This window comes from Mustela nivalis, assembly GCF_964662115.1.
Source record: "Mustela nivalis genome assembly, chromosome: 14".
Classification (NCBI taxonomy): domain Eukaryota; kingdom Metazoa; phylum Chordata; class Mammalia; order Carnivora; family Mustelidae; genus Mustela; species Mustela nivalis.
The window spans coordinates 88,820,649-88,845,957 of NC_139033.1; the positions used below are offsets into that span (position 1 = coordinate 88,820,649).

At 52.2% G+C, this 25,309-nt stretch overlaps 2 protein-coding genes across 29 annotated transcripts in view; one reads left to right on the forward strand and one right to left on the reverse strand.

Annotated features, from left to right (window-relative positions):
• Nucleotides 1-11: 11 nt before the first annotated feature.
• On the forward strand, nucleotides 12-5,604 carry RHBDD3 (rhomboid domain containing 3). 2 transcript variants are annotated; one of them, XM_082698140.1, is made up of 7 exons: nucleotides 12-116; nucleotides 664-806; nucleotides 2,433-2,621; nucleotides 3,244-3,627; nucleotides 4,630-4,792; nucleotides 4,876-5,157; nucleotides 5,259-5,604. In XM_082698140.1, the coding sequence occupies exons 3-7, from the start codon at nucleotides 2,474-2,476 to the stop codon at nucleotides 5,434-5,436; spliced, it is 1,155 nt and encodes a 384-aa protein (XP_082554266.1). In that variant the 5' UTR covers nucleotides 12-116; nucleotides 664-806; nucleotides 2,433-2,473; the 3' UTR covers nucleotides 5,437-5,604. The 2 variants fall into 2 exon arrangements, with proteins under 2 accessions (XP_082554266.1, XP_082554265.1); XM_082698139.1 differs by lacking the exon at nucleotides 12-116 and adding an exon at nucleotides 352-489.
• Nucleotides 5,605-5,842: 238 nt separating this feature from the next.
• EMID1 (EMI domain containing 1) overlaps nucleotides 5,843-25,309 on the reverse strand; it is a 45,539-nt gene continuing 26,072 nt past the window's right edge. For 12 of the 27 annotated variants that reach the window (XM_082698095.1, XM_082698075.1, XM_082698080.1 and 9 more), the window contains 4 exons: nucleotides 15,660-15,704; nucleotides 10,813-10,897; nucleotides 9,830-9,982; nucleotides 5,843-6,608 (listed from right to left, as the gene is read on the reverse strand). In XM_082698095.1, coding sequence (XP_082554221.1) covers nucleotides 6,484-6,608; nucleotides 9,830-9,982; nucleotides 10,813-10,897; nucleotides 15,660-15,704 — 408 coding nt within the window. In that variant the 3' untranslated portion in view covers nucleotides 5,843-6,483. The other 15 variants (XM_082698085.1, XM_082698082.1, XM_082698098.1 and 12 more) reach the window with 6 other exon arrangements.

The window sequence follows — 25,309 nt, forward strand, 5'->3', positions numbered from 1 at the left end:
GGGATGAACCACAGCTTTCTCTTCCTTCCCGCCCGCAGCTCTTGTCCTAATGCTCTCTAAAGAGCGCTGGACATGACGTGCGGGCCAAAATAGTACCAAAGGGTCCGGAGCGGCGGGTGAGCGGGTATTGATGTCAAGCCGGGGAGATTCTCCGTACAAAGCTAAGCTCTCCGGAATGGTTTCGCCCGCTGGCTCTAGGGACCGTCTCTGAAGAGTCTGCCTTGAAGGGACACGGAGGCCGGCGGGAGGGCTGGGGGAAGGGACCCGGGCCTAGAACAACTGCTGACTAATCGGCGGGCGGCGGGCGGCGGGCGGGAGGCGGCGAGGAAGGGGGGGATGGGAGGGGTGGCGCGCCGGCTCGGCTGGGGTCACGCGCCCGAGTGCAGGCAGAATGGGGTCCGGGCTTTCGGGCCTCGCCGGGAAGCTGGAGTCCCGACTCCCGGCCAGGGGCCCCACATGGCATTCCGGGGGCGGGGGACACGCTCTGCAGTGAGTACCCCCGACACGTGGCCTGGGCCGGAGGGGGAGGGGGCCGAGGCGGGTGGGGTAGATGGGAGGCCCCTAACGTAGCTCCGGATCCCGAGAGCCCCTCCCCCCATCAACGGTCAAGGTTGAGAAGGCCCTTTAATCTTAATCCCCCATCCAATACCCTTGTTTTTACAGAAGGAGAAACTGAGGCCCAAGGAATTGGGGTACTTTTCCTAAAGTCATAAAGCTGAGTTCGACCAGTACCGTGGGATCCCCACTCTCGGAAGAATCTACCCCATCCTTGTCTTCTCATTCTGTCCTCTGAGCTTCCCAGTAAGGTAGGCGGGCCTGATGGTGCACAGCCCCATTTTATTGTTGAAGAGACTGAGGCTCAGAGGGTTCCAGTTCCAGTTCTGGTTGTCCATGGGCAAGTCCTTCAGCTCTGGAAAGTACCCATGGGTGGGTGGTTTTGAGGGTGCAAGAGGAGGCTTTCAGTGGGTGTCTTGGCTTTGGGCACGGCTGGCACCTGTCTGCCTTCCTGGACACAATCTAGTCTCCCCAGGCAGGTGCCCAGGCCCAAGGAAGGTTAGGGCTCACCCAAATCTTTCACAAATGTATGGAGTCAAAAATGTTCCTTACACCTGGAGCCAAGCTAGAGTCTCTCTTTCAGTGAACACATAGAGAGAATTGGGGATGAGTAAGAGGAGGGCGCTCCCACCTGCCATCTGCCTAGACTACTTGCCTGGGAAGAAAGACAGGCTGTGCTTACTAGATAGGATAACATCCACAAAGCAGGGGATGGGGCATTTGGGGCTTCAAGGGGGTGAGTAGGAGCTTGCCTATTGGAGAGATGGACGGAGGCACATTGCAAGCGGAGGAGCTTTCTACATTTTTCCAGTGGGAAACTGACAGGTGGGTTTTGATGCTGAGGTTGCCCATGGCAAGGGAGCAGATGAAAAGTCTTGTCTCTCTGAGAGCCTGCCTCTTGCATCATGAAATCTGGTCACTGGGAGTCTTGACACAGGCCTGGCCACGGCTGAAGAGGTTTCAAGTCCTTTGCCCTGTGGGCCAGAGCTTGACCCAGCTAGCCTGGAGCAGCTGCTTCCATGTTGAGGCGTCCCCTGGTAGGGCTATCTAGTGGCTCCTCTGCCTCCCACGGTTAGTGGGATGGCTACAGTTTATTGAACAGGAGCTGTGGGCTGGGCCCTGCCTTATTCCATTCCTTTTTCTCATCCTATGGGGAGAGGATTTTCTTAATCCCCTTTTTATAGATGAGGAAGGAGAGGCTCAGAGGGTGGAAAACTTGTCCAGGGAGGCACATCAGGAAGAAGTGGAGGGGATATTAGAGCCTTCCTGTGAAAGGGGGGAGGCTAGGGCAAGAGGGGTTGTGTTCAGAGCTAGAAGAAGGGGATGACTCTGTCCAGTGTCACTTTGTATGCCTTCAGAGTGTGGGATTCCTGCCCCCTTCCAGCTCTTCTGCCTCATTCCCTTCCTAATATGCCTGCCCGTTGGCTGGCCTCATCCCCTCCATCAGGGGCAGCGGAGCCCACCTAGAGCTCTAAGTCTGGGAGGAGAGAGGAAGGTGACCCGTCTCCAGCCCAAGGGAAGAGAGAGGCAGAGGAAAGCTGGAGATGGCCCTGAGTTTGCCCTGGGGTGTTGTACCCCTCCTTCTGGGAGTCCGGAGCCGTAGTTCATCTTCACTGGCCTTGCGCCTCCCACCCTAGGCCTTTCTTCAGAGCCCTTTTTGGCTTGGTCTCTCCCCATGCTCACATGCACAGGCAGCCAGGATGGCAAGATGGCGAGATGGCTAAGCACATGGTTAGGATCTGACCTGCTCTGTGGTGGAGTTGCTGGGCCTGCCTCTCCAGCTTGTTTCTACTGTAAAATGGGGCCATCAGGAGGGTAGTTGAAAGGGGTTGGATAAAAATTGCAGTAATAACTGTGTTATTTTTCTTCACCCCTAGCACACGGCCTCAGGACCACCCTTGACTCCTTCAGCCACGTTATGCGTGCCCAAGGTCCCCTCAGCCTACCGTCCCTGGCGCTGCCTCTTGCCTCCTCCGTCCTGATGCTGCTGCTGGGCAGCCTGTGGCTGGTGGGGGCTGGGCCCAGCCTTGCCCTGGCCCCCGAGCTGCTGCTGGACCCTTGGCAGGGTGAGGGTTGGCCCCTTGGGTCTTTGAGGAGGCAGGAGACTTGCTCTAGGGCCTGAGACCAGTTCGCAGGAGCACCATGGGTCCTGCACCGGTCAAGCAGGAATAGGATCCAGGGCCCGGGGAAGCGTGGCCTTGGACAAGAGCGTGCCCAGCTCATCTGGAGCCTGGAAGGGAGGGCGGAGCAGAGGGGCTGGGAGCGTGTAAGTAGGAATTCTTTTCAGACAGCTTTCCTTCTTGGTGTCTTTCCCTTAAAATAAGAACTCAGGCTTTCAGCTTAGTATGAGAATGTTGAGGAGATCCTGGGAGTTTAAGGAGTGACCCCAGCTGCATGGTCGTTTCTTAGCAGACGTTAAATGAGTTGCCCATAGCTGGGTTGCTCTTGAGAAGACTGAGTGGTGGGCCTGGCCCGACCTGCTCTGGTTAACACAGCAGGGGAGCAGCCACAGCTTGTGGAAGCCCTCGTTCCCTTTCACGAGTGATTGAAGTGCTGGCAGTGGGCAGACAGTGGTTCCCGGGGTGAGGACGCTGGCTTAGCAGTGTCCTGTAGCAGTGTGATCACCACCTGGGCCAGCACTGGGGGTTAGGGCTGCTGACCCACATGTAAGCTCCTTCTCTCTCCCAGCACACCGGCTGCTGACCCATGCCTTGGGCCACACGGCCCTACCTGGCCTGCTCCTGAGCCTGCTGCTCCTGCCCACTCTGGGCTGGTGGCAAGAGTGCCACCTGGGAACTCTGCGGTTCCTGCATGCCTCTGCCCTGCTCGCCCTAGCTGCTGGGCTCATGGGGGTGCTGCTGGCGGGCCTTGGGGTGTCCAGTGCAGCTGGCGGCTGCGGCTACATGCCCGTCCACCTGGCCATGCTGGCAGGGCAGGGTCACCACCCTCGCCAGCCCCAGGGGGTCCTGCCACCGTGGCTCCTGCCATGGCTCCTGCTGGCCTTGACACCACTGCTCAGCTCCGAGCCGCCCTTCCTGCAGCTCTTCTGCGGCCTTCTTGCCGGCCTGGCCTGTATCCTTTGCTGGGGTTCAGGGCCCGTGTCGACATGTGGGTTCTGTGGCTGGGCCCTCCGCCCCCCAGGATGCCTGGGAGGGAAATGGTGCAAGAGGGTCAGGCCCAGTGATGCCGGACAGTGTGCGTGCACACATTCTGGGAGCATCCCCGGGTTCTCTAGCCAGGCTCCGGGATGGGGGCAGGGGGTGGCCTCAGGGCCAATGTCCAGGGGGAGGTGCCAACTGCCAACTACCATCTAAAGGAGGGCCCAGGAGGGCTGAGGTGACCCAAGCAGGCACCCAAACTGGCTCTCCCCAGTGAGGGAGGCATCTGAGCTACGATGTGATGATGTGATGTGCGGGATGAGGGGTTCAGGGGAAGAGAAGTGAAAAAGAGCTGGCCGGGCAGGAAGTGTGAGGCCAGGGTGGGAGTGAGCCTGGGGGTCAGCGCTGAAATGGGGAACACCTATGCCTGGTGGTGCATTAAATACAGACTTTTGCTCCAAAGATGCTTGATGCCTCTTGGGGGAAACGGTGTCTTTGAAGAGAAGAGTGGGCACAGGCCGACCTCCCCCTGGGGTTTTTTAAGGCCTGGGGACACCAGCTGCCTGGCCTGGCAGAATCCTGTCATGGGGATTATGCCGCCATGGCTGAAGGCTACGGGGGAGTGTCAGTGGGCCCCAGGGTGGGCCTTGAGTCAGACCTGAGCAGTCTCAGGGGGCTCTGGGAACAGAGCAGGTGTGGGGGCGGGGGACAGGGGAGGCACACACCTGGCTCCACCTCTTACTGGCTGAGTAGCTTCTGGCAGGTTCCTTTCCCGAGAGCCTCCGCTTTTCCCCAAGTGCTGATTAGGGTGAGGAGACATTGAGGAGACATCCCTTGCCAGGCTGCAGTGAGGAAAGACCGGGGAATGGCTGGCACACACAGCCCGGGCCCTGGCATGCAGTGTGGGCTCCCCTGCACCCCCCACCCCGGCTGGCTTGGGTTCTCCTTGACCAGCCGCCCTGCCCTGGGCAGACAGATGCAGCAGGGGCCTTCCGGTGGCTGGAGCTGTCAGAGCGGCGGCTGCAAGCACTACAGGAGGGCGTCTTGTGCAGGGCACTGGCTGGGGGCTGGCCGCTCCGACTCCTTCCTACCCCAGGCATCCCAGCTGAGCTGCCGCTCACCCATCCTGCCAGAGTGAGGTGAGCACAGTGCTGAAGACACCCTTCATGGCAGCTGTGGCAGGGGCTGGCAGTCAGGCCCTCTTCTGCTTCTGCCCCTCCAGGCCTCCCACCCCCGGACCTCCTTACATGGCCTCCCCTAGCCTCTGGGCCCTCAGTGAAGGCTCAGCCCTGCTCCCGCCAGGCCTGGGGCCTGTGCAGCCAGCCTGGGAGGGCTCCTCAGAGGTGGGCCTGGCCTGGGCCGGGCCCACCTTCCCCCCAGGGACCCCACTGTGGGCAGCCCTGGATGAGCAGCTGCTGCAGGAGGGGATCGAGGCCTCACTCCTCGAGGGGCAGCGTCCTGAGAGCCCACTCCGGCTGCCCAAGTCATCCGTCTCCTCTCTGCGGTAAGGCGGGGGGGTGGGAGGGTGGGGATCCCCTGGTGCAGGGGCTGGAGGTGGCCCTGACATTGCCTCCCTGTCCCCCTCCTCACCCCCCCATCCCACAGGCTGCAGCAGCTGGAGCGCATGGGCTTCCCCACAGAACAGGCAGTGGTGGCCCTGGCAGCCACAGGCCGAGTGGAGGGTGCCGTGTCACTGCTGGTTGGGGGGGAGGTGGGCACCGAGGCCCTGGTGACTCAAGGGAGGGGCGGGCCCGCTCACCCTGAGGGTCCTGGTCCTCCCTAGCCCATGCAGGCCCTTGGGTGACAAGAGGCTTGGCCCGTTGGTGGGTAGCTTGAGCCCTGTTTGCCAAGGGTGGCAGTGTGTTTCAGAAGAGGCCCCTCCAGCTCCCCACCCCCGTACTGTTTAGAATAAAAACCAGTTCATTTTTCAAGCTGGACCTCTGTGGATGCAGCCGTTGTGTCGGACTCTTCTGTGTTGGCAGCAGGGGGGATGAATGAATGAACAAGCAGTGAAGGAAGGATCCATCACAGGAGAACAGCTCCTTGAGGTGTGGAGATGCACTGGCCCCCCTGCCTGCTTAGCCCCCGACATTGCATGTGGGCAGGAATGGCCGCCGAGAAGAGGGAAGGGGCTCCCGGCCCTGCCCAGCTATTCCCCATCTAAGCACACACTGAGACCAGGCCAGTGGGACATCAGACTGGGGGCCTTTATTGGCTGGACACCTCTATCTCCAGGGGGCCCCTCCCTCTCCATGCCTCAACCCCCACCTGGGACATGGGAGAGACTGGGGGCTCATGGGGCAGGGCCTATACAAGGAATCCCCAGCGTCCTGCCAGCTGAGCTCAGGGTAGGGACCCAGCACCAGAAATCAAGGAGAGGAGGGGTGCAGTGGGCTCCCCAAGGTTTGGCTGGGGACGAGGGGGTGACAAGCCCTGCGTGTGCCAAGGGCCCAGGAGAACTCCAGCTCCCTTCAGCCCCTCCAGGCCCAGATGCCTGGGTGGCTGATGAGAAGACAGAAGCCTCGAACCAGTTACCTCTTCCTGTCCTACTTCCGAGAGGGGGACAGAGGCCCAGGGCCCTGAGTGAGGCCTCATCTCTTGCCTGGGCTGCCCCTCTCTCTCAGGCCCCTGTCCCTTCTCAGCTTCATATTAGGCTTGCACAGGGAGCCAGGGAGTTGGGACGAATACTTGCCCATCCCGAAGGCCTAGGTGGCAGAAGGGACCCTGAGGACATGAATAAATATGGCTGGGCGGTCCCTGGAGGCAGTTGGCCAATTCCAGGCTGGGAAGGGAAGCCTGGCCTGGTCTGCCTCTAGGGCCGCCCCCGCCCTCAGCCTCTCTCGTTGCGGCTCCTGGGGGCCACGATCTGGTAGTTGGCTGCGAGTCCTCCCCTCTTGCCCCGCAGGAGGCTGGGGGTGCCTGTGCTGGCAGGGCCTGCCCCCGACCCCTCTGGTTCTGCCGGAGGGAAAAAAGAGAGGCAGGGTTAGTGAGGTCTGTGTGAGGTGCCCCTCTCCCTTCAGCCCTCTGGGGGCTGGAGTGCTGGGTACTCTGCCAGGCACACTGCCCTGGCATCTGGGAGGCAGAGCTGTGAGAAAGAAAGATACTTGCAAACTGGTTAGTGCCTCCCCCTCCCCCGGAATTATCAGCTCCCCACCCAATGAGAGCACTCTGGGCCCTCTGATTTTCTCTGTCAAGTGAGAATCAATCAACCTGTCGTGTCTCTGAAATGCCTAGCACAGAGTGATTGCTCCATAAAAGTATAAGTCTTTCCCACACCTTGGGATAGAGGTGTGCCCTGAATCATCCCCGTTTCATAGCTGCGGAAGCTAAGGTTAGGAAATAGACTTGCTCTCCCCCATTCCTGGGGTTAGGCCACCTGTGGTGCGGAAGAGTTTAGGAAGGCCAGGCTCTGGCACTGACCTACTGTACAGCTTTGGGTGAGTCTAATCTCTGTCAGGGTCTCAGTTGTCTCATCTCTAAAACCAGGTGTACTCTGAGGTCCTGGCCAACTCCAATAATTAGGGAAATCAGTTCTAATTTGGCTATGGTGAAATAGGCCCCAACCTGGAAATGAGCTGTCCCACAAGAGTGAAACTGAAAAATGGGCATTCTTGCCACCCGGAAAGTTCCTACTCATCCTTCAACACCCAAGCAAGGCCTACCTGCTCCAACAAGTCTTCTGCTACTAACAACACTGCGGTCCCTCTCTACGTTAAGTAAGTGGATCAGGTAGATCAGGATGGGCCATATTTCCAGGGGGAGATGAACCCTCGAGCAGAACCCCAGGATGGGGGACTTGGCTGAGCCTCCAAAGTCCTATTCAAAGGGACAGACACTTGGACTCTGGTGAGCACCAGCTTTCCGCTGGGGCGCTGCCAGAGGCCGTGCCCTCATAATCCTAGCTGTTTAGGACTCTGACCCTGGGTGCCCCAGCCACCCATACACCTCTAGGCTGAAATTTGGGACCCTGGGACAAACAGGTGTGTGTGGTCATAGTCAAATGGTATTTCATCCCCTAAATCAGGGAGCATAGGAGGAGAGTAGCACGGAGCTCAGGCTCCAACAATCAGCTAGGGCCAAACCCTGGTCCCACCATGTACCAATGATGTGGTCTTGGGCAAGTCATGAGAATCTCTGAGCCTCGTATGGAACGCGGGGACAATACCGTGTCATACCCTTTAAGTGTTTAAGGTGACCAGGAGTGGAAAGTGGTTTTCACAGAAATGCTGGATGATTAATGGTCACTAGGTGTGTTTTTGACCCAGGTCTGTTGCAGGCCTGGTCACTGTGATTTGGTCATGAGATGCTATTCTGACCCTATGCTATTCAGGGTCCTAGGTTTTCCTGGGCCAGTGCTTTAAAGGACAAATCTACGGTGGATCTGTGGCCTCACCTCTGCTATCGCAATGACTCTTGAGGAAATCATGTGAGCTCTCTGCACTTCTGTTTTCTTCATCTGTGAAATGGTATCACCCACCCAGCAAGCTTGTCAAAAGGGCTGGATTTAAATCCCCCAGCCCAGTGGGCTGGATGTGTGACAGCTGTTACTGCCTCATTATTGATTATAACATGAGCCCAATCTGGATCTTTAGTTAGCGCCTGCTGTACGATGGACAATGGGGAAAGTTCCTTCTTTGCTCCCTTCTCCCCCTCACCTCCCCTTCCAGGTCAAGACTCAAGCTGGCTTGTGGGGTCACTCGCCCAGGCTGGTGGCCACAGTGAGTGGGCGTGACCACCTCAGGTGACCAGCACTCCCTCCCTGGGCTGCTGGATAGAGGCGACTAGAGAGAAGACAGGCTACGGGTCCAAGGCTACAGTCCCTTCTGGCTCCTCTCCCAGTCTTGAGAGGTGGTGAGGGACACCTGAAAAAGCCTGGGATTTGGTCCTTGAGCCCTGATCTGCAAGAGGGGGAGGAGGTCTGGGAGGTGGTCACTGATGGTTTTGGAAAAGATCGAGAACGCCCCATGGCAAGGTGGGAGGAGCTTGGGAAGCAGACCCCATACTCCTTCCAGCCTCCAGGGCTTTGTCCACACAGGGCTCTCTGTCGGGGCTGCCCTTTCTATCTTCCGCTCACACACACACACTCTTAAGGATCTTCCGTGACCAGTCCCAGGGTCCCGTCTGCTGGGAAGATTTCCCCCTGCCACAGCTGGAGGCAATGGCCGCTTACTCACATCCTCTGGTGCTCCTGTCGCCCATGGCCCTCATCTCTGTAGACCCTGAGGATTCCCCTTCACTTGATGGGCCCAGAGTGTCCCCCCTGACCTGGCACTCCTCAGCAGGTGTGCCCTACAGTTTTGCTGAATAAAGGCGGCTTGGCTGTCATCCTTGCCCTCCTTTCTGCTTGGGGACTCACTTTTCTCATCTGTAAAATAGATGTGAAGTTGGATCTGATGTCCCAGGCCTTTGTGCGCTAATGTGCTAGGATTGGGCTGTGGGATGGGGTGGCTGGAGGGGAGAGGAGGGCGGCCGTGGGGGCCTCTTCGCGGGTAGGTGAGGACCGGAGCTCAGCCCTGACGGCGGATAATCTCTGCCTCTCTCCACGACCATCTACGGGCTCCGGTTTAATGGGGGAGAACCTTAGCCCCACTGTGAAAAACCAGGCATGGGGAGGGGTGCTGCGCACTTGGCGTCTTATCTCCTTCCGTGTCTTCTACCTCCTTTCAAAAGCCTTCTCAAACCGGGGCCTGCCAGATTCTCTAGCCTCAGCTGTCACTCCCTAGCAACCTCACAGAACAGCCTAGCCTCTTGGCTTTGGCTTGTATTGTTCCTCTGCCTGTTTACCAATGATCATCCTTGCTCTTCAGGTTCATTTAGAGGATACCTCCTCCAGGAAGCCCTCCCAGACATGTCCTCCCCCACACACCCTAGCCCGGGGCGGGGGCTCTTCTGTGCTCTCAGCACTCGCTCCACACCACGATGTTCCTCACCCCGGGTTTAACAGTTCCAGGGTGACCCCTGTGCCCCTGCACCCTACACTCCCTGAGAACAGGAACAGGTCTGTCTGATCTGGGAGCTTGTGCCAGCAAGGAGTCAGGCACTGTCTGTCTGTCTGCTGGCTGGCTGGAAGGACTAGAGGAGTGTCTGCTGGTCTGGGGCCACCAGTAGGAGGTGACTTATGTGTCCCTGGGCCCTTCCTGGAAGGGGCCACCCCTACCTGCCCGCCCTGCCATTACCTGGCCAGATGATGGCTTCCAGCAGGGTGACTCGTCTGGCCAGGAGCTCCAGCTGAGCCTGCTGCTGCAGGAAGCTCTGTAAGCTAGGAGCCTGATGGGAGATCAAGAAGAGCGACGGTGCGAGTCCGGCCTCCGAGGGCTGGGCCGGGGAGCCTAGGGGGCGGTGTAGGGGACAGGCACCAGCCGGCTTCGAGGCAGGAGCCCGGGTGTGAGTCTCTACTGAGACCTCAGTCTCCCCTTGTGAGTGGGGGCAGGGTTCCTCCTCTGACTGGCTCCTCAAGTGAGCAGATGAGTGGCGACATTGGTGGGTAAGGGCCTGGGGTGGGGGTCTGGCTCTTTCCGACCCATAAAGGGACCTGCAGCTGTAAGGGAGATACTTGGGGCCAGGAAGACCTGCCCTATGAGAGCCTCTGGGGGCCTCTGGGGGAGGGGAGGTTGGAAGTAGTGGGGAAGCCTGGCTTCGTCACTCACAGTCCCCTGTGCTTCTGGAGCCTAGCCCCGTGACCTGTTGTTCTGTGGACTTGGGACACTGGCTTGCTCTGTTACCCACGATTTATGGAGAGCTGAATGAAGCCTTACTTTGTGACCTGTGACCCCCTGCTCTGCTGCAGTCTGGCCCGGTTACCCACAATCCCCTACTGGTCTGGAATTTGGCTCCATTACCCCCAATTTCTTCCAAACTCAAAAATCTATCACCTCTGCTTTCCCTGTAGGCCTGGAAACCACATTACCCACAATGCTCGGAGGCCCAGGTCTGGCCACTGAGGTGGGGGGCCCAGGTCTCTGGGGTCCCCTTTTCACCTGTGGAGGAGGGACCAGCCATCAAGGGATGGGTGGTCTTGCTCTCTCAGGTCCTCCCCAGCCTGGGGCAGGCACCTTCTCCAGCCTCACGGCTGGGTCCAGGCAGCTCCACCCCCAGAGGGCCTGGGGAAGGCTAGCGAGTGGGGGCTGGGCTGTCTGTCCGTCTGTCTGTCTCTACTCACCATAGAGCCCAATCATTGTTTCCAAGATTAAAACCCTCTCAGCTAAAATCTTCAAAGCCTCGCGTAGTTGGTGCAACCCCTCCCCCTGCGGAGGAAAGAGACAGATGCAGCCGTGAAGGGGGTAAGGGAGGGGACCCTGCAAAGCTTGTTGGTGGCCCATGCCCCACCCTGGACATGCAGCTGCAGCCCACACCACTGGCCACAGCCCAGGGCCCGCGGACAGCCAGGACAAGACCAGGAGGGAACAGGGGCATGGGGGCGGGGCAAGACAGGTGGAAGCAGCCCCCTCGGTAAGTCCTGATGGGTTCCAGCTGGCTGCTCTCTGCCCACACCCCTGCACTGGCGGCAGGGGGTTGCAGATCCACAGGGGCTGCGCTGCTGTCCCAGAGCCTGCCTTGGATGGCTGTCACTGGGTACCCCTGAATCTCTGGTGCCTCACACCTGCATGGTTCCTGCCCCATCCCTGGGGCACCTGCATTCTCATTTACTTAACAGTCTTTCAACGGAGTCCCTTTTTGCCTTAATACTACATTAATTTCACTCTAATGAATTCCATCAGTGCGAACAGGCTACTCATGGATGTCCTTTCCATTCACATCAAAATGAATACGTACAAGTAAAATGAGAAAACGTGGCATCACTTTTGGGAAGTTGGGCTCAAAAATGGAAAAGCTGAGGCTCAGGCCCAGGTGTCCACGCCCCAGCCCTTCTCACTTTGGGCTCCTCCCTACCTGGGCTCTGCCTATTTCAAATCCATATTCAGCATGTCTTGGGATCAGGCCCCCAGCCCCACCCTCCCTTCTAAGCAGTATCTCGGGGTCTGCAGTCCCAGGCCCAGGGATGTGGCAGTGCCCCCCCCCCCCCAACAGTGTCAGCTGGCACTCCGGCCAGCCTTCACCTTGACTTCCAATTTGTCTGTCTGTCCTTTCCTTCCCACGGACTGGCTGAACCTCCACACTCCCTCACCTCTTCCTCTTTCCTAGCCCAGACTAAAGCTATTTCTGGAATGTTGATCTCTGAATTCCAACAGAGCACCAGGACAGCAAATAGAACTATTCCAGTCCTGACATATCTGGGAGTCTCTCTCAGCGTCCTTTACTTAGTACAGACTAATTGAAGGGATTGGGGCAGACTATGCTACAGCAGAACCCCACCCTTTAGGGTTCATCAAAACATCTAACAACTGAGAGTCCGCCAAACGTGTCCATGAGACTGCTGTGGCGTTGCTGGGACTGTCCATTACAACCCAGCTGTCCTGTCCACATCACCAGTTTAGGGCTGCCCTCAGGCCACTAACTGGCCACTGCAGCCTAAGGGTCACAGGGTCACCATGGGCCACACCAAAGTAATCCCTCTTCAAGTATTACAAGAGCAGGATCTAAAAATGGATGACCTTCAAAAATTACACTAAGCCACTCTGGGCGTGGACGGTGGGGCCAAGCTGACACCATGAATGTCCAGGTAAGTGTAATAAGAGGGCGTCGGCTAGAGCTCCTGCCAAGAGCATTTAACTGCCTCTCATCACCAGGAAACAACCAGACAAATCTAGATGGCGGAATACTCGCAAAAAGACAAAGTCAAGAGGAAGAAGAAAAGGACAGGGAATGTTCTATATTACAAGGCACTAGAGATGTAACAATCAAGTGCAATACATGAGTGTTGATTAAATCTTAGATTAAATTAAAAACAAACAAACAAACAAACAGCTAAGGGGCGCTCAGGTCATTATCCCAGGGTTCTGGGATTGAGCCCTGTGTTGGGCTCTCTGCTCAAAAGGGAGTCTGCTTTTCCTCCTACCCCTCCCTACTGCTAGTACTCTCTCTCCCTCTCAAATAAAATCTTAAAAAACAAAAAAGAAAATTAAAGGAAACTGTCAAAGTTCCGTTATTTGGATCCCTTCCAAGATGGGTGGCCTGTTGTTTGCACTGATAACATCCCAGTCCCCTCCTGGCCTGGACTGAGTGTCCAGGGCCTGCTGGACACCCCCCCACCCAGCACCTCCACTCAGCTTTAATACAGCTCCCCTTTTCCCTGGACAGAACCCAGTGGCACTGCTTCTCTGGGCTCTCTACTGTAAAGGTTGCCTGAACTGCTTGCTCCCCCTCACAGTCAAACCAGCACCACAAATCGCTTAGTCCATGGACAGCCATCCGTCCACACCATCCTCCTTGCCGGTTCCAGCCCCCAGAATCACTTGCCAGAATGACCACAACAGACTCCCTTCTGGCATCTCTGTTTCTGATTCTCCCGTGTTGCCCCCCTTCTCCCATCCATCCTTCACAAGGCAGTCAGATGAACTGTTTGCAAATGAAAATCTGACTGTGTCCCTTCCCTGCTGTTAAATAATTCAATGACTCCCCACTGTCCACAGAACCAAGTTCAAATTCCTCAATATGGCCGCCTAAGTCCTGAAAGCCTGTTTGACTTCTGTCTCACCCCTTGACTGTCACACGGTACCATGCCAGGTATCAGCAGCTCCTCGAATACCCCAGGATTACGCCAGCCCTAAGGCCTTTGAACATGATCTTTGAACATGATGCTCAGCCTGAATACCTTTGTTTGGTGACACACCCTTCAGGCCTTAGCCCCCATCTCCTCCTCCAAGAGAATGCCAGATCCTTCCATCACAGCTGAGCTCCCTCAGTCCTGTTGCCGCTTGTTACTGGTCTGTTCTCCCCTCCCACTGTGACCACATTAAGAGTGGGGACTGTGTCCAAATCATGTCTATATGCCTGGCACCCACCGAGGAGGGGCGGGTTTCCCCAGTTCTGGGATATGAACATCCTGGGCTTCAGTTCCAGCTCTGCCAACAATTTGCTCTGCGGAGTTGGGCCTCAGTTTTTCCTGTCTGAATGAGGGGTACGAACTTTGGTCTAGATGGGCTGGTTCATCTCAGTCACTCTGGGGGTAGTACCTGCAGTTCATATTCATGACCACTGGGTGTCACTGCTGAGCCACAGTTGGGCCAGTGGTTCAGGTCTTCCAGGGGGTTGGTAGGTGGAGAGAAGCCTCCTCAGGCCCCTTCCCCACACTGGACCTCATGCCCACCTACCCCCAACAGAGCTAGTCCCCCAGTACCCAAAGCCTCATGCTGACCCCAGCCCAGCAGGCCCCCCTCAGGCATGTGGCAAGCAGGGGCAGAAGTACAGGTGGGCGTCGGGGAGGCAGGAGGATGGGAAAGGGCCCTGCTACCTCTTGGGCAGCCTGTCCCACAAGGTGGTCCTCAGTTCAGGGCCTGGGTTGGGACAGTTCAGGCATCTGTTCTCCTCTTGGAATCCCATGCAGGAATGGAGCTGCATAGTCTAACTCAGCCTCATGTCACCTTTCCTACCTCTCCTGGGCTGAATAGGGAAACAAGTTCCCAGGCTGGAAATGGCCAGTGAAGGGACCTAGGGGAGGGACAGGGCTGGGCTCACATGGGTCTGCCTGCCCTCAGCCCAGCTTGTGCCCATACTGGCAGTGTGCTTAAGAGGTTCTGGAACCATGAGGGGTTGAAGGGGGGTGTGGGGAGTAGAGTGAGTGTGGGAGGCTGGGAGAGGCTTGCCAGAGAGGTAGCAGGGCCCCCGAAGTCATGGGAAGACACAGGGAAGGGCTCGTGCAGGGTGAGGGGCTCCCACGGCTGTATCCATCACTGACCCCACAATCAGGAACAGAGAGGGCAAGGCAGGCTCTGGGTGCATCCCATGTCCTCAGTTACAAGTGCTTGCTGGTAAGTAAGTAGGGCACCCCAGCCAGACTGCACCAGGGAGGGGGCAGGGGAAAGGGAGGCCTGATACCAGCCTTCTGAATAGCTTCCCAGCTTTCTCTCCTGCGAGGGGAGGCTGCCCTACCCATTTTCCAAATGTCTAGGTCACAATGGTTTCCAAGTCCTGCACTGTGGGACTTTCGGACCTCCCCCTCCATGCATCTCTTGGGTGGGCAGATTTCTAAGCCTAGGAACTCATTCACTGCAATTATCTCCAATGATTGTAAAGGTTTCTAGGACCCCGCATGTGGTTTCTCTGTCCCCTTTCTCATATATGCTATGTCTCCTATGTTTGTGAGTTTCTAGGCCTGCCTTCTCGATCTTCATGGGTTTCCTATTGTGTATTGTGGTTTCTAGATCTCCTCATCTCATTTTCAGTGGTTCTTCTACACAATGATAGTTTCTAGGCCTCTCCTCCCTCTCCCCATGGCTCCCCTATGTATATGATGGTGTCTGGGACCTTGTATTAATTATAGCTCTTTTGAGAATAGTGGAGTCTAGGTCTCCTGACCTCATTTACCATGTACAATGTAATCATAATGGTTGTGGGCCTCCCTTCCCATGATCCATGGATTTCCTAGGTGTACAGTGGTATCTAGGTCCCTTATCCCTTTTCCAACAGGGTCCCAGTGTACCTCACTGTGTCAATGCCTCCCTCCTGATGCTTCACAGCTTTCTCAAGGCCCCCTGTCCCATTGTTACGTGTGGACATGGTTGGTATTCATGCTTCCCTTTCTTCTGCAGGCAGAGCAGAAGCCGAAGCCCTTGCTGGGAAGGGGCCATGGAGGTAGAAGGTACAGTCTGGACTGGGTCAGCCCAAACCAGCCAGGAGGAATGGGCAGGGTCACCCTGGCTTGGCAAGGCCACAGAAAGAAGACAGGGACGAAGACAGAGACAGAGAGCGTGGGGCCTGCTGATAAGGCTGGCCCTGCCTGGCTGAGAGGGACACGATGGGGACTGGGCCAGAGTGGAGATCTGTCAAGACTCCCTCCTGGGAGCCTGGGTGGCAGTGGGGATTGAGAGGAGCCCCTATCCCCAATGATCTCCTGAGTGCCCAGGGCAGGGAGGCGCAGTAGGAGGTCTGGGCTCGGCTGGAGCTTACCCAGTGGCTCTTCTCCCCAGGGTCTCCTTTGGGGCCAGGTTCTCCCTGCAAGGAGAGACCGAGGTAGAGGTAATGAGAGAGGGAAGGAGGAAGGGAGGCTGGGGAGGGGAGGAGAGGGAGAAAGAGGGAAGGAGACACTAAAAGACTGGGAGAGACTGTGGTTTGTATTGGACTAACATAATGATTTAAAGGCAATGAAACATAATAAAAGAACAGCCAGAAACTGGAGGCTCTTTGACCTTTGAAAGAATTGAACTGCCCTCGGTAAACACACACACACACACACACACACACACACACACACACACACCCTCTACATACTTGTGGCTTTTCTCCTGAGGGCACACCCCAGCCCTTCAGCCTGGCAAATAGTTCAAACAGGAAGCTTTAGTCTTACAGGGCTGAAGAATCACAGGCTGGAGTTGAGACTGCCAAAGGAGGAGGAAATTGAAAGGAAATCTTAGAAAGCAGGGAGCCACTTAGGGGAGTGAAATCTATATAAATACCCACCCCCCAATCCTTGGACAGTCCATGAATTACCCATCCTAAAGTCACAAAGCTGAGTCCAACCCTTGCTCTAGACCAAAAATCAACATTCTTCAGAGGAAGATAATAGAATCCAGATTCTCTTTATTATCTATAGTGTCCAGTATGTAAGTTACTAGGTATGTAAAGAAATAGGAAAACATGACCCACAATGAAGAGAAAAATAAGTCTGTAGAAGCAGATCCATAGCCAACCCAGCTGTTGAAATTAGTAGGCTCTAAGTTGAAAATATCTGTCATATTTGTCATCAAGGAAATGCCCCAAATCAAAATCACAATGAGATATCACCTCACACCTGTCAGAATGGCTAAAATCAACAACACAAGAAACAACAGGTATTGGCGAGGATGAAGAGAAATGGGAACCCTCAGTGCACTGTTGGTAGGAATGCAAACTGGTACGGCCACTCAGAAAACAGTATGGAGGCTCCTCAAAAAGTTAAAAATAGAGCTACCCTATGACCCAGCAATTGGACTGAGTATTTACCCAAAGGATACAAAATTTTAATTCAAAGGGATACATGCACCCCAATGATTATAGCAGCACCATCGAAATAGCCACATTATGGAAACAGCCCAAATGTCTTTCGACTGATGAATGGATAAAGAAGATAGAGTATTGGGACATCTGGGTGTCTCAGACGGTTAAGCATCTGCCTTTGGCTCAGGTCATGGTCCCAGGGTCCTGAGATCGAGTCTCGCATCGGGTTCCCTGCTTGGCAGAGATTCTGCTTCTCCCTCTCCCTCTGCCTCTCCTCCTGCTTGTGCACTCTCTCTCTCTCTCTCTCTCTCTCAAATGAATAAATAAAATATCTAAAAAGAAAAAAGTTGAAAAAAAAAAAGACAGTGTGTGTGTGTGTGTGTGTGTGTGTGTGTGTGTGTATAAAATGAAATATTACCCAGTCAAAAAAAAGAATGAAATCTTGCCATTTGCCATGACATGGATGGAGCTAGAGAGTATTATGTTAAGTAAGTCAGAGAAAGAAAAACACCATGTGATTTCACTCATATATGGAACTTAAGAAATAAAGGAGCAGGGGCGCCTGGGTGGCTCAGTGGGTTAAAGCCTCTGTCTTTGGCTCAGGTCATGATCTCAGGGTCCTCGGATCCAGCCCTACATTGGGCTCTCTGCTCAGCGGGGAGTCTGCTTCCCTTCCTCTCTCTCTGCCTGGTTCTCTGCCTACTTGTGATCACTGTCTGTCAAATAAATACATAAAATCTTAAAAGAAAGAAAGAAAGAAAGGAGCAAAAGGAAAAGAGAGAGAGGGAAGCAAACTAAGAAACAGACTATTAACCATAGAGAACAAACTGATGGTTACCAGAGGGGAGGTAGATGGGGGGGGATGGGTGGAATTGGTGATGGGGATTAAGGAGGGCATTTGTCATGCTGGCGCCAGGGGACGTGTGGAAGTGCTGAATCGTTATTTGTACACGCCTGAAACTAATATGATGCTGTAAGCTAACGAACTGGAATTAAAAAAAAAAAACTAAAAAAATAAAATATCTGTGATAAATATGTTAGCGAATGAAGTGGAATTGACATAATGGGTGATGAGATGGGGCTTTTCAGATCTGCGGAAATCTTATTTATTTTTTTTTTAAAGATTTTATTTGTTTATTTGACAGAGATCACAAGTAGGCAGAGAGGCAGGCAGAGAGAGAGAGGAGGAAGCAGGCTCCCTGCTGAGCAGAGAGCCCGATTCGAGACTCGATCCCAGGACCCTGAGATCATGACCTGAGCCGAAGGCAGCGGCTTAACCACTGAGCCACCCAGATACCCAGATCTGCGGAAATTTTAGAAAAGCATCAGACGAAAATCCTGCAAATGAAAAGGACTGTACTTGAAATAAAAACTTCGTTAGTGGGGATTAGCAGAAGACTGGCCAGGACAGAATAAAGAAGCGGTTAACTTGAAGATAGTGTGCAATGCAACAACTCGAACTGAAGCACGAAGAAGAAAAAAGATTTTAAGAAAAAATTATGGGGGGCGCCTGGGTGGCTCAGTGGGTTAAGCCTCTGCCTTCGGCTCAGGTCATGATCTCAGGGTCCTGGGATCGAGTCCTGCATCGGGCTCTCTGCTTGGCAGGGAGCCTGCTCCCCCCTCTCTTTCTGCCTACTCGTGATCTCTCTTTCTCTCTCTCTGCCAAATAAATAAATAAAATCTTTTTTTTTTTTAAGATTTTATTTATTTGACAGAAAGAGAGATTACAAGTAGGCAGAGAGGTAGGCAGAAGGGGAGGGGGAAGCAGGATCCCTGCCGGGCAGAGAACCCGATGAGGGGCTCGATCCCAGAACCCTGAGACCATGACCTGAGCCGAAGGCAGAGGCTTAACCCACTGAGCCACCCAGGCGCCCCAATAAAATCTTTTTTTAAAAAAGAGAAAAGAATAAAGAAAAAATAAATGGAGCCTGGGGCACCTGGTTGGTTCAGGTGGAGGAGCACAGGACTCTGGATTTGGGGGGTCATGAGTGATTATTTGAAAAAAAAAAAACTTTAAAAAAATTAACAGAGCCTCGGTAACTCAAGAGAAGGTGTTAGGTAGAACTGAAGTCCTGGAAGGAGAGAAGGTAGCATAGGAACAGAAAAAATAAGTTGAGGAAATATTAACCAATTTCGTCTCTAAATCTGATGTAAAAACGAAACAAACCAAACATTTTGTTTCTGGCATGGTGCATGAGGAGCTCAGAAGTTGCCATTCTGTCCTAATAACAAGAAAAATGCTGAACAAATGGAAAATCAACATCTCTTCTTAGAGCCATCAAAGCAGTGAGGTCCCAGGACAAACCACTGCCCCCCCAAACTGCAAAAAGGAGCAGATTGTGATGTACTGAGCAGAAGCCTCCCTGGGAACCAGTGCCAGGTAGAAAAACATAAACACAACTGACAAGTTGCTGGAGGCCAACTCTCAGTGTGGCCAACTCTGAGAGTTCAACATTCCAGGGGGACCCGGTTTTGGGGGGAATCCCCACATCTGTGATTTTTACACAGGAGCCCTGTTGTAGAAAAATCTCCTGGCGCTTTCAGCAGGAGGAGAGGGAAAGGAATCATTTTGAAACACTCCAGAGCATTCTGTTGTTCTCAGCAGGGCCTGCTCTCAGGAGAAACTTTTTTTTTACGGGAGCCAAACCTGTTGGGGTCTTTTTTCTTTTTTCTTTTTTTTTTTTTTTAAGATTTTATTTATTTATTTGACAGTCAGAGATCACAAGTAGGCAGAGAGGCAGGAAGAGAGAGAGGAGGAGGCAGGCTCCCCGTTGAGCAGAGAGCCCGATGTGGGGCTTGATCCCAGGACCCCGGGACCATAGCCTGAGCGGAAGGCAGAGGCCCAACCCACTGAGCCACCCAGGCGCCCCACCTGTTGGGGTCTTATCAGAGCCTCATTGACCTGGGGGAGGGAAATACCCAACTATAGCTGGCTTTAGCCTTCCATGTGTGGGAACAGAAATAGCCCAGCTCAGCTCCCACTTAACCATCTTGTCCCACCTAACTGGGGTATGAGGGGGTGGGGGGTGGGAACAAAACAAAAAACACTAAAACAAACAAACAAACAAAGAGAAAAAAAACAAAAACAAATCTAAGCAGTGCTGCTGAAGTTCACAGTCCAGGGGCATAGGCTTAGGGAAAGACTGAGACCTAACAATAGGACTCCAGGATGCTTCCTCCCCCTGCACACCTAACCACTACATCACTAAAGTCTCTCTACTGCCGTTCCTTTCACCAAGTACATCATGTTTACCTTCCAACAAAAAATAACAAGGTATTCTGTACGCTGCCTTTGGGTTTTGTTGATAGTTTCCTTTGCTGTGCAAAAGCTCTTTTTTTTTTTAAACACCTTTTTTTTTTTTTGAAAATGGCATTTCAAGATTTTTTTTTTAAGATTTTATTTATTTATTTGACAGAGAGAGATCACAAGTAGGCAGAGAGAGAGAGAGAGAGGAGGAAGCAGGCTCCCTACAGAGAAGAGAGCCCGATGTGGGGCTCGATCCCAGGACCCTGGGATCACGACCTGAGCAGAAGGCAGAGGCTTTAACCCACTGAGCCATCCAGGCACCGCTCAAGATTTTTTATTTATTTGGGAGAGAGAGAGAGGGAGAGAGAGAGAGGGAGCACAAGCGAGCTCAAGAGGGCGGTGGTGGGAGGTGCGGGGGTGAGAGGAGGGAGGGGCAAAGGCAGAAGCAGACTTTCCACTGAGCAGGCAGCCTGACTCAGGGCTCGAACCCAGGACTCCGAGATCATGACCTGAGCCGAAGGCAGATGCTTAACTGACTGAGCCACCCAGGCGTCCCTGTGCAAAATCTTTTTATCTTGATGAAGTCCCAATAGTTTATTTTTGTTTTTGTTTTCTTTGCCTTTTGAAGACGTGTCTGGCAAGAAGTCGCTGCAGCTGAGGTCACAGAGGTTGCTGCCTGTGTTCCCCTCTAAGATTTTGATGGATTCCTGTCTCACATTTAGGTCTTCCACCCATTTTGAACTCGTATGTGGAATTTAAGAAACAAAACAGGGGAAGGTAGGGAAAAAGAGAATATAAACAGAGAAGGAGGCCAAACCATAAGAGACTCTTAAGTATAGGAAACCAGGTGAGGGTTGCTGGAGGGGAGATGGTTGGGGGGGAATGGGATAACTGGGGGATAGGCATTAACTGGGGGATGCCATGCCCATGACAGAATGGGCATGGGGTGTTGTATGCAACTTATGAATCATTGTCTTCTACCTCTGAAACTAATCCTCTATATGTTAATTAAATAGAAAGTAAATAAAAAAGTTTAAAAAAAATGACAAGGCATACTAGCAGGAAAAAGACACAGTTTTAGAGACTGAGCAAATAATAGGACCAGAGTAAGACATAGCAGAGATGTTGGAATGATCAGACCAGGAATTTAAAAAAAACAACTCTATGGGGCACCTGGATGGCTCAGCTAGTTAAGCATCGGCCTTCGGCTCAGGTCATGATCTTGCGGTCCTGGGATACGGTCCTACAATTGAGCCCCACATCAGGCTCCCTGCTCAGTGGGGAGTCTGCTTCTTCCTCTCCCTCTGCTCCTCCCCCCTGCTTGTGCGTGCTTTCTCTCTCAACTAACTAAATAAATAATCTTTTAAAAAATACTACTATGGGACGCCTGGGTGGCTCAGTTGGTTAAGCAGCTGCCTTCGGCTCAGGTCATGATCCCAGCGTCCTGGGATCGAGTCCCACGTCGGGCTCCTTGCTCAGCAGGGAGCCTGCTTCTCCCTCTGCCTCTGCCTGCCATTCTGTCTGCCTGTGCTCTCTCTCTCCCCCTCTCTCTCTCTGATAAATAAATAAAATCTTAAAAAAAAAATACTACTATGATTAATATGCTAAAGGCTTTAATGGAAAAAATTGATAACATGCAAGGACAAATGGTAATCTGAGCAGAGAGATGGAAATTCTAAGAATCAAAAATAACTGCGGGCGCCTGGGTGGCTCAGTGTGTTAAGCCGCTGCCTTCGGCTTGGGTCATAATCTCAGGGTCCTGGGATCGAGTCCCGCGTCGGGCTCTCTGCTCAGCAGAGAGCCTGCTTCCTCTCTCTCTCTGCCTGCCTCTCTGCCTGCTTGTAATCTCTCTCTGTCAAATAAATAAATAAAATCTTAAAAAAAAAAAATAACTGCTAGATTTTGGTTGGAGGTGCTCTTCATAGAGTCCATTAGCTAAGGGTCATCCCATTCTTCCCAGGCCTCTTAAGAAATGCTTCAATTCTAGCAGAGGCCCTGCTTTCTAGTATCGAGAGCCACCGTCCAGAAATACAAATTCAACAGAATATCAGCCATTTATCTCCCAGACGGTCCCCTTCCTGACGTTCTACCTAGAGCAGGAAAAAATACTGAAAACATTACCTGCAGTCACAAGTCCTTCAGTTTCCTGCCAAGATTTCATATTCCCTTAGAGATACCATTCAAGGAGAAAGTGAGACAGGAGGGGCACATGGGGGACTTCAAAGGCACTGATAAGGTTGTATTTCTTAAGCTTGGTGTTGGGCACATGAATATATGATTTGATATCATTTAGATTTTTCAGGTTAAAAATTCTTTGCGTGTATATTTGAAAAAAATGCTGGAGATCAAACACTCGAAACAGAAATGAGGAATGCCTTTGAAGGGCTCATTTGACTGGGCGTGGCAGAGGAAGGAATCTGTGAACTTGAGAATATGACAATTAGAAACTTTCAAAACTGGAAAGCAACGAGAAAAAAAGACTGAAAAAGCAGAACAGAATATCCAAAAATGATGGGACAAGTACAAAAAGTACAACACATATAATGGGAAGACCAGAAGGAGAAGAAAAAGAAAGGACCAGAAGCAATATTCGAGGGAATAATGACAGGATTTTCCCAAATTGTCAGACACCAAGCCACAGATCCAGGAAGTTCAGAGAGCACCAAGCAGGATAAATGCCCCCCAAAATACTAAGCCCTGGGCAGATCATATTTAAACTTCAGAAAATCAGGGGTACCTGGGTGGCTCAGTGGGTTAAAACCTCTGCCTTCGGCTCAGGTCATGATCCTAGGGTCCTGAGATCGAGCCCCGTATTGGACTCTCTGCTCAGCAGGGAGCCTGCTTCCCCCACCCCCATCTCTCTCTGCCTGCCTCTCTGCCTACTTGTGATCTCTGTCTGTCAAATAAATAATTAAAATCTTAAAAAAAAATAAACTTCAGAAAATCAAAGATAAAAAAGGGTCTTGAAAGGGGCGCCTGGTTGGCTTGGTCAGTAGAGCATATGACTCTTGATCTCAGGGTTGTGAGTTTGAACCCATGTTGGATGTAGAGTTTACTTAAAAAAAAAAAAAAAAGTGTCTTGAAAGAAGCCAGATGAAAAGTCAACTTCTTTAGAGGAGCAAAGATAAGACTTCCATCCAACTTCTCCTCAGAAACCATTCCAGCAAGAAGAGAGCAGAGTGAAATATTTAAAGTGTTGAGAGACTAAAACCATTGACCTAGAATTGTACCCTGTAAAATCATCCTTTAAAAGTGAAGGAGAAAGAAAGATTTGCTCAGAAAAACAAAAACTGACAGAATTTGTTGCCACGGGGCGCCTGGGTGGCTCAGTGGGTTAAGCCGCTGCCTTCGGCTCAGGTCATGATCTCAGGGTCCTGGGATCGAGTCCCGCATCGGGCTCTCTGCTCAGCAGGGAGCCTGCTTCCTCCTCTCTCTCTCTCTGCCTGCCTCTCTACCTACTTGTGATCTCTCTCTGTCAAATAAATAAAATCTTTAAAAAAAAAAAAAAAAAAAAAGAATTTGTTGCCAGTAGATCTGCCTTGCAGAGATGTTGAAAGGAATTCTTCAAAGAGAAGGAAGCCATAAGTCAGAACTTGGGTTCTACATAATGAAAGGAAGAGCATCAGAGAAGTAATAAATGAAGGCAAAATGCAACATTTGTTTCTCGTATTCTTAACTGATCTGACAGAAAATACTTTGCTCAAAATGATAATACCAACTATGTAATTATGTACGCTTCGCATGTGTGTGTATGTGTATATATAGATATCCTTACATGTAACTATATATGAGTGAAATGAATGACAGCAATGATATAAGGAAAAGGAGGGAAAAATGGAGAATATTTTATTATAAGGTTTTTGTACCGTAAGGTATTTGCAAGTAGAGGTGGGTTAGTTGTAAATGTATATTGCAGACCGGGGAAACCACTACAAAAACTGAAAGAGGGAGATGCCTGGGTGGGTCAGTCGGTCAAGGGTCTGCCTTTAGCTCAGGTCATGATCCCAGAGTCTTGGGATCAAGTCCCATGTCCGGCTCCTTGCTCAGCTGGGAGCCTGCTTCTCCCTCTGCCCCTTCCCCTGCTCATGTTCTCTCTCTCTCTTACCCTCTCTCTCTCTCTCTCAAATTAAAAAAATCTTGGGGCGCCTGGGTGGCTCAGTGGGTTAAGCCGCTGCCTTCGGCTCAGGTCGTGATCTCAGGGTCCTGGGATCGAGTCCCGCATCGGGCTCTCTGCTCAGCAGGGAGCCTGCTTCCTTCCCTTCCCCTCTCTCTGCCTGCCTCTCTACCTACTGTGATCTCTCTCTGTCAAATAAATAAATAAAATCTTTAAAAAAAAAAAAAATCTTAAAAAAAAAAAAAAAAGTGAGGGCACCAGGGTGGGCTCAGTTGGTTAAGCCACTGCCTTTGGCTCAGGTCATGATCCCAGAGTCCCGGGATCAAGTCCTGCATTGGCAACCCCAGCTCCACTGGGAGACTGCTTCTCCCTCTGACATCCTCCCCTCTCATGCTCTCACTCTCTCTTTTTAATAAATAAATAAAATCTAAAAAAAAAAGTGAAAAAGGAAGTACAACTGATAATGCTAAGAAAGGAGGAAAGTAGAATTATATGAAATGAATTAAAACTGAAAAAGGCTGAAAATCTGTAGAAGAAAAATAGGAACAAAGAATAAGAGCAACAAATAGAAGACAGTAAAAAGTAGGATAAATATTAATTTAATAACCCCTTTAAATTTCAATAATTTAATAAATTTCTTTATTTTTAAACTTTTTTAAAAAAACCTTATTTTTCAGTAGTCTCTACAACCAACATGGGGCTCGAACTCACAACCCTGAGATCAAGAGTTGCACGCTCCACTGAATGAGCCAGCCAGATGCCCCTAAATGTCAATGGTTTAAATACACCAGTTAAAAGTCAAGGATTGTCAGAGTGGGTAAAAAACCAAGACCCAACAGTATGTTGTCTAGAAGAAGCCCACTTTAAATATAAAGACACAGGGTACTTGGGTGGCTCAGTGGGTTAAGCCTCTGCCTTTGGCTCAGGTCATGGTCTCAGGGTCCTGGAATTGAGCCCCGCATTGGGCTCTCTGCTTGGCGGGGAGCCTGCTTCCCCCTCTCTCTCTGCCTGCCTCTCTGCCTGCTTGTGATCTCTCTCTCTTTCTCTGTGTCAAATAAATAAAATCTTTAAAAAAAAAAAAAAGACACATATAAAGCCAAGGGATGGAAAAAGATATACCATACTAGCACTAACCAGAGCAGACAGAGCAGACTTCGGAGAAAGTAAAATTATCATGGATAAAGGGCGGGGGCAATACAAAATGATGAAAGGATCAGTACTCCATGAAGGCACAACAGTCCTTAATGTGTATATGCCTAACAA